This window comes from Microcebus murinus, chromosome 1, assembly GCF_040939455.1.
Source record: "Microcebus murinus isolate Inina chromosome 1, M.murinus_Inina_mat1.0, whole genome shotgun sequence".
NCBI classification, from domain to species: domain Eukaryota; kingdom Metazoa; phylum Chordata; class Mammalia; order Primates; family Cheirogaleidae; genus Microcebus; species Microcebus murinus.
Genome location: NC_134104.1, coordinates 2,212,566 through 2,228,469, shown reverse-complemented (window position 1 = coordinate 2,228,469; position 15,904 = coordinate 2,212,566). Strand labels below are relative to the sequence as shown.

Genomic DNA, 15,904 nt, shown 5'->3' with positions numbered 1-15,904 from the left:
CTCATTGTTCCTGCGTCAGAGTTTCTGTTCCTTCACTTGCTGCTCGCTAGGTCCCCGGGCGTTTCGGGTCTCTTGCTGTTTGCCTGTGAACCTGCTCAGGTGCTGTGGGCGCCTGGGCAGGGACCCGGCCAGGGCCCGCATAGTCGAGCTGGTCCCCAAGGGTCCCAGTGGCACCCCCTGCAGCGCACGGGTGCCTGGCCTTGCGCACCTGCTGAGCCTGGGGAGGGGATGCTGCCGGGATGAGGGTCGCGGCTGGGCTGCGGGCAGCTTGTGAGGTTCTGGGAAAAGCACCACACTTGTCAGGTTCCTTGTGGAACTCACCTAATTGTGGAGTGACAGGTTAAGCACCGAGTGTTTGCCGCATACTGCTGGCGACAGTGCGTGGAGCCACAGTGCGTGTGTGCAGACAGGGACAGAGGACAGAGTGCACTTGTCCCCCGTGCTCCGCTCTGCGTTCTGGGTCAGCTGCAGCTCTCTGCCCTCCCAGGGAGGGAGTTGGCATGGGGGTTGGGGTTGCAGCTCGCAGACCCCGTGGGCAGGCCAGGACGGCAAAGGCCAGCTCCAACACAAGTCCAGTTGTCCACTGCTCGGGGGTGACTTCCCTGGCCCCACTTTGCCCGGAGTTTGGGGTCCCCCCTAGGTGTGGCCGCAGGTGGGGGTGCCCATCTCAACCTGCCTTGATCTCAACACCCCTCCCCCATCCCTACACCCCGGTTCTGGGGGTGCAGAGGTTTGCATCTCTGGGGAACCCACAGCCTGGAGAGAAACAGGGAGACTGCAGGAAGTGGGAGCCCGTGTGGCTTCCGGAAAGTGGGCACTCCCGGGGGTACCCCCACTGCATGCCCCACGGGCAGGCCTCCTCCAGAGACTGCACCCTCTTCTAACGCAGTTCCAGTGTCTTCCAGAAAGACTGGCTCAGCAGTTGTGCATTCTCATTGGAAAGTGCCCTAAAATGAAGAGTTGCTGGTCCACGTGGAGCTAGCTGCCCTCCACTCTGTCTTGCCCTCTTTGCCTTCATTCACGCCCGTGCGTCAGTGCGCCCTGGCAGCTGTGCGCGGGCCCGCCCTGGTGTCTGGCCACCGCCGCCAGGGCCGGCGAGTCGGAGACCTTAGGCACCTCTGAGCCCCGGGGCCGCTGGTCCCTGCAGGGCCACCCCAGACCAGCAGGAAGGAGGACGCTGTGGCCAGAGCCCGGCAGGGAAGTGGCCTCCCCCGCAGGTGAGCACAGGGACCAGCCAGAGTCACGGGCCCTCGGCCTTTGTGGGGCCCTTAACTGGAAATGCCGTCACTGCCAATTGGAGACTACGGCTCGTGCCACGTTGCCAGCCGTGAGCAAAGCTTTTTTGTTCCCCCCTTTTTCATATCAAGAGCCGGTGCAGGACTAGGGAGAGAGCCTAAACGTGTCTCTCTTCAATGAGACGGTGAAAAACTCAGCCTGAAAACACGGTGTCGGGTGCGGGGCCCTCATCCTGTGTGTGCAGCGGGCTGACGTGGGGGCACGTGCTCTGGCAAACACGCTGGATCCCGGCTCTGCATCCCACTGCAGAGGCTGGGTCCCCACGTGGCTTTAATTCTTGCACTTCCCTGTGCCGTGCACGGGGAAGAATGTCAGATCGGGGACTGCCTGGCGCAGCCCGAAACTTCCTCTTGTGTTTCCTTGGGCTGCACAGACAAGACCAGGAGAGGCCGAGGCCGAGCCACGTGGTTAGGCAGCAGGAAATCGGGGGGTTTCCGAGAGCGCAGGCCCGGGGCTTTTGTAGAAAGAACGCCGGCTCCACGGGAAGGCGGCGTCCCACGTTCTGCCCCCCCAGGCGCGGCCGTCTGGCCACGGTGATGGTGCCATCCTTGCTGTCCCGGGCTCACCGCCACGTGGGCACACTCGGCCGCTGGCTTGAGCGCAGGCCCTGGGTGGCCTTGACTGACAATTTCCCGTCCGAGAGGTTAGCCCCGGGCATCGGCAGTGGTTTTTGACGAGGCCTGGATTCACGTTAGAATTAATCTTTGTTTTTACATTCCATGGTTTGATGACACGCAAAATAACGTATTTTAACATGAGAGCTGTATTAGCCCAGAATCGCCCGCTTGTTATCAGGGTGCAGAATTGTCATACTTTCTTAATCCGGGTTTCCAGGCCTCCTCCTGTGGACCCTAAGAATGAATTATGCAGCAGGACCCCTTTTTAAAATCAACTTTAAATCATCACCTGGCCCTGCTGAGGTCACTGTGAGCATCTGTGTTGCTTTTGCGACGTCTGTCAGTGACCGTACAAGTGATGCTTTGTGTAATGTCCTGTTCTTAAACTCGTTAGAGCCACTTTTTAAAAACGTTTAATTTGACAGTGGACTGAGCCGGGCTTGGCCGGCCCCCCATGAGCAAGCGCGATTGTTCTGTGCAGAGAACAGCGGGCCTGCCGGGCGGGTGCCGGGTCCCTGATCTGACCGTCCCGAGCGCGGCGTCATCTGTGGTGACGAGATAAAGGACGTGCAGGGTGCAGGGTGCCTGTGGGCCCCCAGGAGGAAGCGGCAGGTCGGACAGGGTAGGTGGGCTCGGCCGTTGGATCTCTGGTGCCGAGATGGCCCCTGGCCCTGCATGTCTGCCTCCCGTGGCGTGAGCCACGTGGCCTCTCTTTAGTTGACGTGTTCAAAAAGCGGCGAGAACATCCTGGCCCTGGGACCCTTCTCCCAGCCCTTCCTGCCCTCTGGCAGGGCTGCCTGCTTTGGGGTCATTGGGGTCCATGTATTAACATAGGTTGATCCGTGGCCCCGGCCGCGTGGCAGGACTGTGTTCTGCTGCTCGACAGCCAGGAATCCCGCCTCCCGCCCCTGCTGCCCGCCTGGTCTCGAAGGCCTCCTCCACGCACTCTTCCCGTGGGGCGGGGGTCCGCTGATCCCCCCTCCCAGGCACCTGCCTGCGCCCAGAGAGAGGGGGCTGGAGTGCGTGAGTGAGCAGAGCGGGTGATGCGTAGACAGAGCCTCGGGGACTTCCGTCCTGGCCTCCTGAGTTCTGACGGGAGACAGACGCCACTGCCCGCTATAGTGGCGCGGCGCCCGCTGTTTTCACCCCACACCCCTCTTTGCCAGGGCGCAGCACCAGCCTGGGTCTGTCCGAGGAGCACGTCACAGGTGCCAGCCACCAGGACCAAGTGGGCCCCGGGTGGACGGCGCCGAGAGCCCAGCTCCACTGCCCGAAGGTCCGTGGGCAGCCCCGACCTGGGGGGAGCCTGGAGCCTGCCCGGCTGGTTCGGGTGGACCCCGTCCCCTGGGCCCCAACACTGGGGGTAGGCTTGAGCCGTGCAGCCCTGGGGCTGTGGGCAGAGCAGGGTGAGCCACGTGCCCTCGCTCTCCTGCGTCCCTTCCCGACAGGTGCAGAACCGGGTGCAGGTGCAGGCTGGCAGGGCTCTGTGTGCGGGGGGGGGGAGGGGGGGGGCTGGGAACCTGTGTCCTTTTTGGAGACACTTCCTGCCACTTCACAGGGTCTCTGCGACCGCCCGTCTGGGGAGATTAAACATCAGCCACCTTTGGGGGGATTTTTTTTTAAGTATCTAGATCTTCTCTGTGAGGCGATGGAACCAGCGTGCGTGGTCCGCTGCGGCCTTTGCGGTGAGCCACTGGGCTCGGCGGGTCCCCTCTCCAGGCGGGCCCGTGGGAACCGCCGCTTGGGCGCGCTGGGCACCTGTGGTGTGTGTCTTCCTGTCCACTCTGCAGTGTGTTCTTGGTGCAGAATGTTGTCTGTTCTTAATGTGCAAAGACGGTGATTGAAAAACAAATGTCTTAACCACATTCCTGCCTTTCATGGTAGCACAATGCATTCCTTTGTTTAAAACAGGATTTAATAGCTTTAGGTCGGACTCAGTGAATACTTTAAACTTTGTATGAATGGAAAGTGCTTCCTGGAGTTTTTATTTTTTTAAATGCTGGCAGAACAAACAGGTGTTTTTGAAGTTTCCCTACTGTCAGAGCCAGGCAGGGCCCTGTCCCCCGCAGGAGGCCGCGTCTGGGGGACGCCAAGCCCCAGGTTGCCATGGTGAGCAGCACTCCCAGACGCCAGCCTCTCCTCTGTCCCATCCCCCGGGGTTGCCGTGGAGACAGTCCTGATCTTTGTGCAGTGGGAAACCCACTCTCGTGATGCCCCCGAGTGCTGGGGCCACCCGCCCCGCTGCGGTCCCGCGAGTCAGCTCTGAGTCCGACAGCGAGGCCGGCCCCGTGCCCACAGGGTTGGGCGGGTGGGCACAGAGGCAGGAGTGCCCACCCAGCCCGTGCTTGGAAGCCCCCAAATGGCCTTGGAGGTGACTGGGAAAACTCGTCCTAGGGGAAGCCACCCTCGCCCCTCACTCTGCACTGCGTCCGTCAGCCGCGTTTGAAGCACTGGCGTCCCTTTCTGGCCCAGGTCGCAGCTCCTGGGCAGGAGGGAGGGCGTGGGGCTGGCGGGGTTCGGTCTGTCCTCGAGAGTGGCGGGGAGGCGAGGACACCCGCGTCAGCCCCAGACACGGTGGATCCCACGGGCGTCGGAAACCCCTTCGTGGCCCGATGGGAGGTGCGGGTGTTAGTAGCTGGAGGGTGGGAGCGAATCCCTGGTTTGCCGAGCGTAGCCCTGGCAGTTGGGACGCGTGTTGGGGGACAGTCTGAATGCCCTCGACTTTGTAGCCGCTGCATTCCTGATTTAGAACATGAGTTGGAATTTCATCCGATTGTTGCAAAACTGGACCAACAGCAGGATGGAGGAGCTGCCCCGCCCTCCTCCTGAAGGGAGCTGGGCGCCCTGGAGGCCCCTCAGCCTCGAACAAAGCACACGTCACCCCCCTGTGGCCCCTGAAGTTCGGGGTGGCTCCTGCAGCCCGTGGGCACCAGCCCTCCGTGCGTTCCGTGTGAGTGTGTGTGAACATCAACCGTGTCAGCCTCATGTAGGCCGTGTCTGTTTTGTGCCTGTCCTGTTGACTTCTATGACTATCCACAAATAAATATTTTCGTGGTGATCGTGTGGAGGAGCAATGATTCCTTCCCACCCTTCCAGCTCCCTCATCTGGGTGCCGCTTAAAGCCAGAGTTTCGACCGGGCGCGGTGGCTCACGCCTGTAATCCTATCACTCCGGGAGGCCGAGGCGGAAGGAGCACTCAAAGTCAGGAGTTTGAGACCAGCCTGAGCAAGAGCCAGACCCCGTCTCTACTAAAAATAGAAAGAAATTAGCTGGACAATCTAATATATATAGAAAAAAATTAGCCGGGCATGGTGGCGCATGCCTGTAGTCCGAGCTACTCGGGAGGCTGAGGCAGGAGGATCACTTGAGCCCAGGAGTTTGATGTTGCTGTGAGCTAGGCTGACACCACGACACTCTAGCCCGGGCATCAGAGTGAGACTCTGTCTCAAAAAAAAACACTGGAGTATTGCTGGAAGCAGCTTGTAGCTGATTCCCCAGAAATCTCTCTCTCAAAGGAAAGGGTGTGTGTGCCCTGTCTCTGCCCAAGTGGCCCAGGTCCCCTCTCGTCCTGCTCTCCGTCCCCGGGGTCTGGCCCGAGTGCTCCAGGCAGGCTCCCCACCCCCCACCAGGTTCCGAGGCCCAGCTCCAGGCCTTGGCCAAGCCCCTCCTGGGCCTCAACAGCCACCTCCTCGCGCCCTCGAGCCTGGGCAGTGACGGGTGCCCGCTCCTCTGACTTCCGCACACCTGCGCAAAGAAACCCTCAGACTACCTCCGGCCGCCGCCGGGCTCATTGCTTTGTGCCAAGAAAGCAAGAGAAGCATGGGATGTGATTGCCCTGCAGAACCAGCCCTCCCTTAGGAACCCCGACGGCCCCTGTGGCCGCCTGTTGCCACGGAGGACACGGCACTGAAGGCCCTGCGCCAGAGGGGACGGGTGGCGGAGGCAGGGCGTTTCCTGCCGAGTAGGTGGGATCCGTCGCATGCCTGGACGCCGCCGGCCACACCACCCCGGCCCCCTTCTGGAGGCCCGGCCCTGCTTGGAGCACATGTCACGGCCAGACCCCGGTTGGTGTGTGGGTGTCCTGAGGCTGCAGTGACAAATCCCACCACCCGAGTGGCATAAACCTACACACAAGTGTTCTCTTACCGTTCTGGGGCCAAAGTCTAAACCGGCTCCTTCTGGAGGCTCTCAGAGAGCGTGCCTGCTGTCTGCCGGCGGCTGGGCTCTTGCGCCCCTCAGCCCGGGTCCTCCCCTGTCCCCCAAGCCAGCGTTGCAGTGTCTGCGACCTCTGCCTCCCTCTCAGCAGGACCTGTGATGACATTAGACCTACCCGGATGGCCCAGGGCAATCTCTCCTCTCCAAATCCTGACTTCAGTCATCTGCACAGTCCCTCTTGCTGTGAGGGACTGAGCTGCCCTGTGCACAGGTTCCAGGGACGAGGGCGTGGACCTCTTGGGGGGCCGTTAGCCCACCACATCCTGTGACGGCCAGGTGGGACTGACCCCTCAGAGGGCCACACTCCACCCCCAGGCCTCAGCCATCTCGAGGACCCCTGCTGGCGGCTCCCTGTGGGCGGGAAAAGCCTCAGGTCAGGACCCTCCCCACCCCGGTCCACACTGGCGTAAGGGTGTCAGAGCCTGGGCTCCCGGAAACGAGGGCCTGGGCCAGGGTCGCAGCCGAGGGGCCACCCAGGCTGCAGAGAAGTGAGGAGGGCCCCGGAAGGGAGAAGTCCTGGCAATGTGGCCCTGAGGCCACAGCAGGTGGTCTGCTGGACCTCTGGTGACACCGCCACCATCGTCTGGCCGTGCACTCCTCCCCCAGGATCGGCGTTCTGCAGGTCCCTGGCGCTCGCTGCAAGCAGGTCACACACAAGCTGGGGGCCGGACCTGCAAGGTTTGCCTGTCCCCCCACCGTGCACCCCGGCTGCACCTGTTCAAACTCTCCGTTCAGCTCAGTGCGCCAGGGTGGGGGCCGTCGAGGCCCGGCCAGTGTCAGGGGGGCTGAGCTTTCGGGAGACTTCCGGAGTCACACCACATGCCAGTGCGGACTGGGCCCTGTGACGGTGGTCAGAGCCCTCTCCCCGCCAAGCCCGCACCCCAGCGGGGAGACCGGAGGGGAGACGGGAGAGGGAAGGGCTTGGCCAACACGCCGCCTGCCCCGGCTGCAGCGCAGAACGCAGACGCTGGGTATAAGGCAGCTCTGCTGAGGGCACGAAATTAAGCCCGGACAGGTGTCCCCCCCCAAATTCAACGATGTCCTGCAAAAAGTCGTGTTCACTGCCAACTTCAGAATATGATTTTATCTGGAAATAAGGTCTTCACAGAGGTAATTTGTCCAGTAAAATGAGATCACACTGGATTAGGACCCAAAATCGAATGCCTGGCACCCTAGTGAGAAGGTGGCCCTGTGACCACGATGCAGCGCCAAGCGAGGACGGCTGGGCCCGGCAGCCCCAGAAACTGAAACACGGTCACTTCCAACAAGGGTCCTTTTGGGGGGGAGTGGGTCCCTGAGCATGGGATGGGACCTTTGAGGACAGGCCTGAGATGCCCAGTCCCCCGAGTGCCTGGGCTGTGGCCCTGCTCTCCCCTCACCCGCTGGCCAGAGAAGGGCCTCCCGCACCTGGAGACCTGCGATGCCCACACCTGTGTCAGGTGCCTCTCGCGACAGCACTTGTGCCTTCAGTGGCTACAGGGCCACCGCCAGTCAGTCAGGTCTCACCCAGCAGAGTGGCTGGGCTGGAACGAGTGTTCTGACACCTCAGCAAGTTCAGGTCGGGCCCCTGAAGCTGCCCCTGGGTCGGCTGAGATGCTCCTTCAAGTACGGACTTGCTGACGGCCCAGGGCTGGTGAGGCGGAGCCTCCCCTCCCACCTGCCTGCTCCAGCTGCCCCTTTGCTCCCAGTGTGTCTGTATGCATGGGGTGACCTCACCTCTCTGCGCTAACTCCTGTAGGGCTCCCTTGGCCCAGCCCACTGGGTCCCACCCAAAACAGACCCCTGGGCCTGCCCTGGACCTGCAGAGCTGAGTTTCCAAGCCTCAGCACCGTGACAGGCAGGCGCGGTCGGCCCTCGTCACAAGCTCCTGACACACTGTTACGGGGCTTGGCGTGGGGAGACGGGACAGGAGAGGCTGAGACCTAGGGAGCCACACCCACCAGCTGCCCAGAAGGAACCCAGGGACCCCAACTTCTGGGGTCACACTGAGAATCTGGGGAGATCCCCGGATTCTCACGTGCTGACCTGGGGCCGTGAGGCTCCCCCCAGGTGACCAGCGCAGGCCTCTCCCCTCTGAGGGACAGAGCAGGTAAGTGGACGGTCACAGCCCTGCAGCAAGGAGGACCTGGCCTCTCCGTAGAGCGGCTTTTCTGTGACTCCTCACGGCACAGCTGCCTCGGAGCAGTGCATGTGCGGGTCCCGTGGAGGTGGCGGCGTGGCGGCTCCCTGCCCACCGCAGAGATGGGCACACTGCACTCCCTGGACCAGGCACAGTGGGCACCCCCAGCTCCGACCTGGCCTGCAGCAGGGCAGCCCACAGAGGCGCAAGTGCCCCACCGGCGACTCTGAGTCACACCCGGGACTGCACGGCCGGCTCCTGGGCAAAGCCGAGTCTGCCTGCTGTGCCCTGGCCAGGGCCACACTTGGGCTCCTCGGGGGCCTCTGGCTGAGCCCCAGCCCATTCCCCCAGAAGAGGTTACCCTGCTGGACCCAGAAACCGTCTCAGGCACCTGTCAGGCCCTGGAGTGGGGACCAAGAAGACGGCCACGTTTTGTAGCCAGTAGTGCGTTCCTTTGGGCTGTGGTTCTCTCTTCTCACCCCGAGCCCAGGGCCACACTCAGACACACGAGGGCCCGGGCAGGCTAGCAACTGTGTGGCCCGCGGGACTGTTCTTTGATTTTTCAACCCTCGGGAGCACAGCCATGGGGAGGATGGAGGTCGGAGGGAGGACGGCGCAGCTGCCCCAAGCAATTCTGCTCCGCCCCACTGGCTGCTCCCAGGACAGGCGGTGTCCTGAGGGGCGGGGCTCAGCCACCCCCTGCGGGCCAGTCCCGTGGTCACATGCAGCCTTCTCTGGGAGTGCAATTCTGGAAAACGCAGCTCTCCCCTAGACACGTTGCCGGCATCCACGTCTTCCCAGCTCCTGACCTTGCCCGAGCTCCGCTTGGTCATGTGGCCACACCTGCTGCAAAGGAGCCTGGACCTGACTGTCCTTTTTAAAAATGTGGGCCCGGTGATACAGTTTCCCCACCCCTAAGGGAGGTGGAGAGCGGATGTGGGCAGGAAAGGGCTCTCTGACCACCTGGTGTCACGAGCCCTGTGAGAGGCGTGTCTCATGGTGTGTGTTCTCAGCCCAGCAGGGTGCCTGGCACAAGGACACTCAGACGTGGGCAGGGACAGGAGGGAGGGAAGACCTGGGGAGACATGCGGTCGTGAGCGCAGTGGAGCCGCCTAGCCAGGGGCTGGCTGTGCCTGGGGGGGGGGGGCTCCAGGAGCAGAGCCTGAGATGCTGGAGCTGCGAGCCTGTCCGGTCCCTGCCGACTGTGGGGCAGAAACGGGATTACCGCTGCTCCCAGGCGGCCCCATCGGACTTGCTGGATGCTCCTCCCGGTAACGGGGTGATGCAGCTCCTCACGCCTACAATTTTCTCTTGCACAATCTCCATCCAATTATACGTTATTCTATCTCTAGTCTAATTCGAATCTAATCTCATCTAGATCAGTCCACCCTGTGTGCACAACAGCAGCTTTTCTGATAGCAATTAGAGGAGACTGCGTGTGAGGGCGTGGGGTGCCCGGGGCAAGCTGCGGTTCGGGAAACCCTCGGGAATGCGCTTCACATCATGACCGGAAGCACGGAGGTTTCACCCGACTGTTTTTCTTTTTTTTGAGACAGGGTCTTGCTCTGTCACCCGGGTAGAGTGCAGTGGCGGCACAGTTCACTGCAGGCTCCAGCTCCAGGGCTCCGGCCGTTAGAAGTGACCCGCAGTGCCGTTAGAAACCGTCCGACACTGCAAATTGTCTCGGCCAGGCGAAATCTTTACTTCTGATCAGAAGGGCGCGTAGGCAAAAGCAGCCAGCCAGCCAGCGCTGCCGGGAAGTTCTCCACCTCTCATCCCTAACGCAGACCTGGGCTGTGTCTCATCCCACAGGTGGGGGCTCTGACCGCACGATCTGGCCCTCACCCGATTGGCTAAGGCGTGTTGCTAGGGTAACAGGGAGAACGAGGAAGTTAAAGTGAGTAAATGTGGATTTTTTGGTATTGCAATAAAGGAGGTTAAACAAAGGTTATTGTTATCTTACAGCCTGTACTACAAACTAATAATTACATAAAGCTGGGTATCAAACAGAATATTCCTTTGGCAGAAAAAATTAGGCCAAAGTCATCTCTTCCTACAAAGCCATCCTCCTGCCTCAGCCTCCCAGAGCGCTAGGACTGCAGGAGTGAGCCACCGCGCCCGGCCTCACCCAACAGTCCTAACTCTCACAAGGTACGATGTATTATTCTTTTCTGTTCTTGGCAACGCAAACGAGTCACAGGTAGGAAAACACCGGACTGATTCCACTGACGGCAAGTTACCTCTGCTGAAACCCAGAAGGCATTTTTCAAACAGACAATGCTCCTCCCAAGGTGGCCCCTCTCCTTGCCAAGGAGCTTATCCAGGGAGCACACGGGAGCTTCCACGTGCACAGCACCTGGCCAAGCTGCAGGGCGGCTGCGCAGACACGGCGCAACAGCATTGCCGCTCCTGCACATGTCGTGAACGGAGCATGGAGTGTGTGACTGGGTCTGGGCAGACCTACAGCTAACACTCTCTCAATAGAACTCCATTTACTCAAACCCCTTTAGTTTCCTGGGGGAAACTGAGGCTTGGGGACAGAAGCTAGAGTCAGGGCAACAGCACGCAGAGAACCGTGGTTAGGAATGCAGGCGGGTGGGAGGCCTGGACCTTGGGTCTCCCAGCCACCTGCTGGGACCTGGGCTGTCTCCCTGGCCTCGGTGCCCTGGAGCAGAGTGACCCACACCAGCCAGCCCGGGCCAGTGCCGGGCACGCCTGGGCTCCAAGAGCTGCGAAAGAAAGATCCTCACGAACACTCTCGGGTGAAGGACTCTCGCCTCCCTGGCACATCTACACTGTGATTACTGCTTTAGATGGAGAAAAAAAAAAAACCCAAAGACGAGTAATTTGTAAAGACTTAAAATATATATATATTCAAAGGTAATATATAACCCTCTTTGAAAATAACCAAGTTAAGATCATTGATTGGGAATGAAAAAAATCAACAGTGACATTTCGGAGCAGAGATGCAGGAGGAGCTGCTGGACACGGCCCCTCCCAGCCCGGGCAGCACGGCAGAGGGGCGACATTACTTCACGATCCCAGGCACACGCTCGCCAGTGACAGAGAGCCACCCCGAGCATCCGTCACGCGGGCCAAGGGCCCCACTCGAGCCGGGGCATCAGAAATAGCTCAGCTCATCGCCCTTGGTTTTGTCGGTCTGGTAGTTCGACAGGGCCAAGGGCTTGTTTTCGTGAGGAAGACTTTCAAACACCCGCAAGTGCACGAAGCTGTCGTCGCCAACGTGAACCTGGGGGGAGAGAGGGTCAGTGAGCGGAGCCCCCAGCCCCAAGGCCCCTGCAACAGAGCTGAGCGTGAGAATGGCTGCCGCCCTGGAGGCAGGAGCCCTGTCCCTTCAGGCCGTGGGTGACTCTTCCTTCATGAGCAGGGACACCCTCGGCACCCCACCCTCGTCCCGCCAGAGCCCTTGACTGCCCCCAGACCTTAGTCCTTCCGTAAGGCCTAAGAGAAGAGACCCTGCTCGTGTTAGGGGCGGATGCAGGACTCCCCCTTGAGACCTGCGCCCCGGCACTGAGACCACCCCACCCCGGGCCTGCACGAGCTGCCCCCAGCACCCCCCCACCGCAGGTCGGGCTCCCCCCACGTGGCCCCTGCCCCACCTTGATGAAGTGGTTCGTGCCCGCGACCAGCTGCTTCTTGAACGACACAGCCTTGAAGACGGGGAACTTCTTATTTTCTTTCTCTTCAAGCTGGGACCTCACCTGGGGGAGCAGAGAGAATGGGGTGACTCGGTGGCTCCCCTCCTGCTGGAGTAACTCACACACACGCACACACACGCTTGCACACGCGAGTCCAACGCCCACTCTTCACAGACTTTCCTTGACACAACAGTTCCTTGTCACTGGGGTGACACAGCAAACTGAAAGCCCTAATAATAGAGAAAACAATTCTTTATTAATTCTCCCACAGCTTTAATGATGCTACTTCGGTACATTTGCCTTTTCCAGGCATGATAAAATCATCATGGGATGATTTTATGCTTTTGTCATTACAACACTACATACAGGCTTATGCCCTGTGGATTTTTTCACCCGACACAAAAATAGTTCATTTGAAAGACTATATATCATTTTCAACTAATCTTTTAAAATCGAGTATTTTTTTTTTTTTTTTTTTTTATGAGACAGAGTCTCGCTTTCTTGCCTAGGCTAGAGTGAGTGCCGTGGCGTCAGCCTAGCTCACAGCAACCTCAAACTCCTGGGCTCAAGCGATCCTCCTGCCTCAGCCTCCCGAGTAGCTGGGACTACAGGCACAAGCCACCATGCCCGGCTGATTTTATATATATATTAGTTGGCCAATTAATTTCTTTCTATTTTTATGGTAGAGACGGGGTCTCGCTCAGGCTGGTTTTGAACTCTTGACCTTGAGCAATCCGCCCGCCTCGGCCTCCCAGAGTGCTAGGATTACAGGCGTGAGCCACAGCGCCCGGCCTAAAATCGAGTATTTTAAGTGTAATCTCAAATTTAACTTAAATGTAGCTTCCCGTTTCCTACACATGCCTGTTCCGGGCACTCGGGCCGCTCCTCATTGCTGCTGCCGGGAGTGCACGGGCGATGCGTGTGCAGGTGAGAAGCACGCTTCCTGTCCGAGAGGATCTCCTTAGGAGACAGTGCGCCGGGCACGGGTGACCCTACTCTTAGTGCCAAACAGCAAATGCGCCCTCAATTCTAGGGTCTTTGGCTTTTAGGAGCTGGTCACCTTTATGATGGAAGGAAAGAGCAAACCTGTCTTTTTGAAAAAAATTTCAATCTAATGTAGTTTAAAAGTGCCCCGGCTGCTGTCTGATCAGCTGGTAGGCACCAGAGTCCACCCACCGTGCCGGAACCACCAGTCAGGCCGGAGAGAACCAGCTTTAGTTTTAAAAAAACAAACCCTCGCAGGACGGTGGCTCACACCTGTCATCCTAGCACTCTGGGAGGCTGAGATGGGAGGATCGTTTGAGCTCAGGAGTTCAAGACCAGCCTGAGCAAGGGCGAGACCCCGTCTCCAGCAAAAACAGAAAGAAATTAGCTGGACAATTAAAAATATATAGAAAAAATTAGCCGGGCATGGTGGCGTGTGCCTGTAGTCCCAGCTACTCGGGAGGCTGAGGCAGGAGGATCGCTTGAGCCCAGGAGTTTGAGGTTGCTGTGAGCTAGGCTGACACCATGGCACTCACTCTAGCCTGGGCAACAGAGTGAGACTGTCTCAAAAATAAAAAAAAAAAAGAAAAACAAAACAAACTCCGCCCATTGGCAGGAAGCCTGCTAGTTGGGAAATAAAGGGAGTTGCCAGGGCAATCTGACCAACAGTTCTGTCACCTCCTGGCACCTTCAGAGGGTGGACAGGTAGGGACAGGCGAGGACTGAAGGCCCGGCAAGAAGGACCGGGAGGACGCAATGAGCCACGGGTACCACCCACCGCCCCTCTGCTGGCTGCATGTGCCGGGGTGCTCCCTCCCCACCGCACAGGGCCCGGCTGTGTCTGAAGACGCCCTTAGCTCCCGACTCCACACTAGGTGTTGTGCTGGGCCGTGGGGACACACACCCCAGTGCGGTGGCCCTCGTCCTCAGACAAGGCAAGCTCAGGCTGAGTGACACCAACAAACCGGCCCAAGGACCCAAGGAGATGCAGAATTGCCTTTCTGCCTGTTTGCAAGAAATCTCGACAGAGGGGGAGGAGGGGTGTGGAGGCCTGGACCAGGCAGGTGGTGCCAGCGGAGGGCTGCCCACCTGCCGCTCACTGCAAGGTGGGCGGGGCTTTCGCCCAGGAGTGACGGAAAGCCAGAGATCAGCTAGGAAGCCCCAAACTGCCGGCTCTCAGGGCACAGGGACTGGCCTGGGGGAGGGTCTCCCAGTAGCCCTCATCTGCAAAATAGGGAGAGGAACATGCAGTGCAGAGTGATCCCATAGGCGTCCATAACAAAGGGTCACTAACTAGAGGGTGCCAGAGAGTGTCCCTGCCCCTCCCCCCTCCTTTCCTCAGAGACCACCCAGCAAACCCAGGAGGGCCGGCCGGCTAACACCTGCCTTCAGGTCTCCCACCAGCATCAGCTACTGCCCACTGACAGGTCACTCTGGGACAGCAACGCTTCTCTGCTGGCTGCCACAAGAACTCACTCAAAGCTCACGGTGACAAATGAGGAACTCCTTAGGCCTGGAAGGGTTAGGCTTATGGGAGCGGCTTCGGGAAGAGGAACCAGTTTTCCAGGCGTGGCTCACACAAGCGGTCTGCACAGGCACTTTTGGGACAAATGCCTCATTTCCAAAGGTCTCATGGGACTGACTCACCGTGAGGCTGACTGACTCCTGCAGTCAGATGGCCAGAACCGCCTGAGCAGTGACGCCAGGGGCTGACCACGTGCCACTGAGTTTAGGAGGCGGCAACAGGGGCAGGAAGTTAAAGGAGAAAGAAGTTTTACTCTTCCTCTTCTTACTCAGAACAAGGCCTCAGGATCCCCTGAATCTTCCCTTGCATGTAAAGAATCGACTGTGTTCACAAACAAGGACAGCTCACAGCGCGGCGGGCAGACCAGGGCCGCACACCACCAGAGTGTCACGTGCACAGTTCCAAGGCATTTCACCCTCCCGGACTCCCCCCCACGGCAGGTGCAAAGCCCACCACACCTGTGCCACAGATGAGGGAACCAGGGGCAGCTGCCCAGGGTCTGCCCACTGCCACCCAGCCAGGTTTTTATCTCTGTTGAGTTTTAACTGTTCACGTGGACTTAGTTTGAACAGTGTTAGAATAAGGAAAGTATGGAGGACACCTGAATGCCCTTTGTGCAGACAGGGCTCATTTCTCCCACGCCCACCTACACCTATCCTTTGTGAGCTCCCAGGCTCTTGCACTCTCCCCACTCCCTCGCTCTCTGGCTTGGCCGAACGTTAGTCAGGCTCCCGAACCTCCTCCGGGGCCACCTGCGAGCTTCCTTGTAAAACCCAGTCCTACCGAACCTTACCTGCCGAGTCAGCTTAGCGATGACCCCACCCTGGACACCTGGATACCTGGGCGGGTCCCCGCCCCCGCCCCCGCCCCCGCCCCCAGGCGATGCCGATCACCTCCCCCAGCAAGAATCCCCCGACCAACCCCCACGTTTCCCCTTGGGGTCCCGCGGACCCCACCCTGCTCCAGGGCCCGTCCCCTAGCTGGCGCCGTAGGGAGCTGAGCCCGCCGTCCCCCGCACGCGGCGGTCCCGCCCCCGCCCCACGGCCCCGCACGCCCCCCGCAGCGCCTTGAATCGCCTTCCTCTAGCTAGAGCCCGCCGCGGCCCTTGTCTACACACGCGCGTGCTCCTTCCGAAGGGCAGAGGGCTTCGCCGGAAGGACACCGCAGCGCGGCCGTCGCCCTGGGAGAGCGCCCCGCAGCGCGCGGAGGGGAGGCCGCACCGCCCGCCCCTGCCGGTCCGCTCCCCGCACGCCCGGCGTCGCGGCGGGTCCCGGGCGGGGTCCCGGGCGGGGTCCCGGCCACCCGAGCTGTCCCCGCGCCGCCCCGCGCCCACCTGGTCGGCGATGTGCTGCGTCTCGGCCGTGGCCGGCTGCGTGGCGCCGGGCGCTCCGCACATCATCTCGGCGGCGGCGGCGGACCGGGCGGAGTGCGGGCCGGGCGGCCGGACCAGTCGGGTGGACCCCGCGGCGGACGCCCCGCCCCGGTGGGC

The 15,904-nt window shown here is 60.4% G+C and overlaps 1 protein-coding gene across 1 annotated transcript; it reads right to left on the bottom strand.

The window, feature by feature from the left end:
- Positions 1-11,093: 11,093 nt before the first annotated feature.
- Positions 11,094-15,904, bottom strand: CSTB (cystatin B). Its single transcript, XM_012779080.3, has 3 exons — positions 15,749-15,904; positions 11,868-11,969; positions 11,094-11,497 (listed from the first exon to the last, which is right to left on the bottom strand). The coding sequence occupies exons 1-3, from the start codon at positions 15,812-15,814 to the stop codon at positions 11,369-11,371; spliced, it is 297 nt and encodes a 98-aa protein (XP_012634534.1). The 5' UTR covers positions 15,815-15,904; the 3' UTR covers positions 11,094-11,368.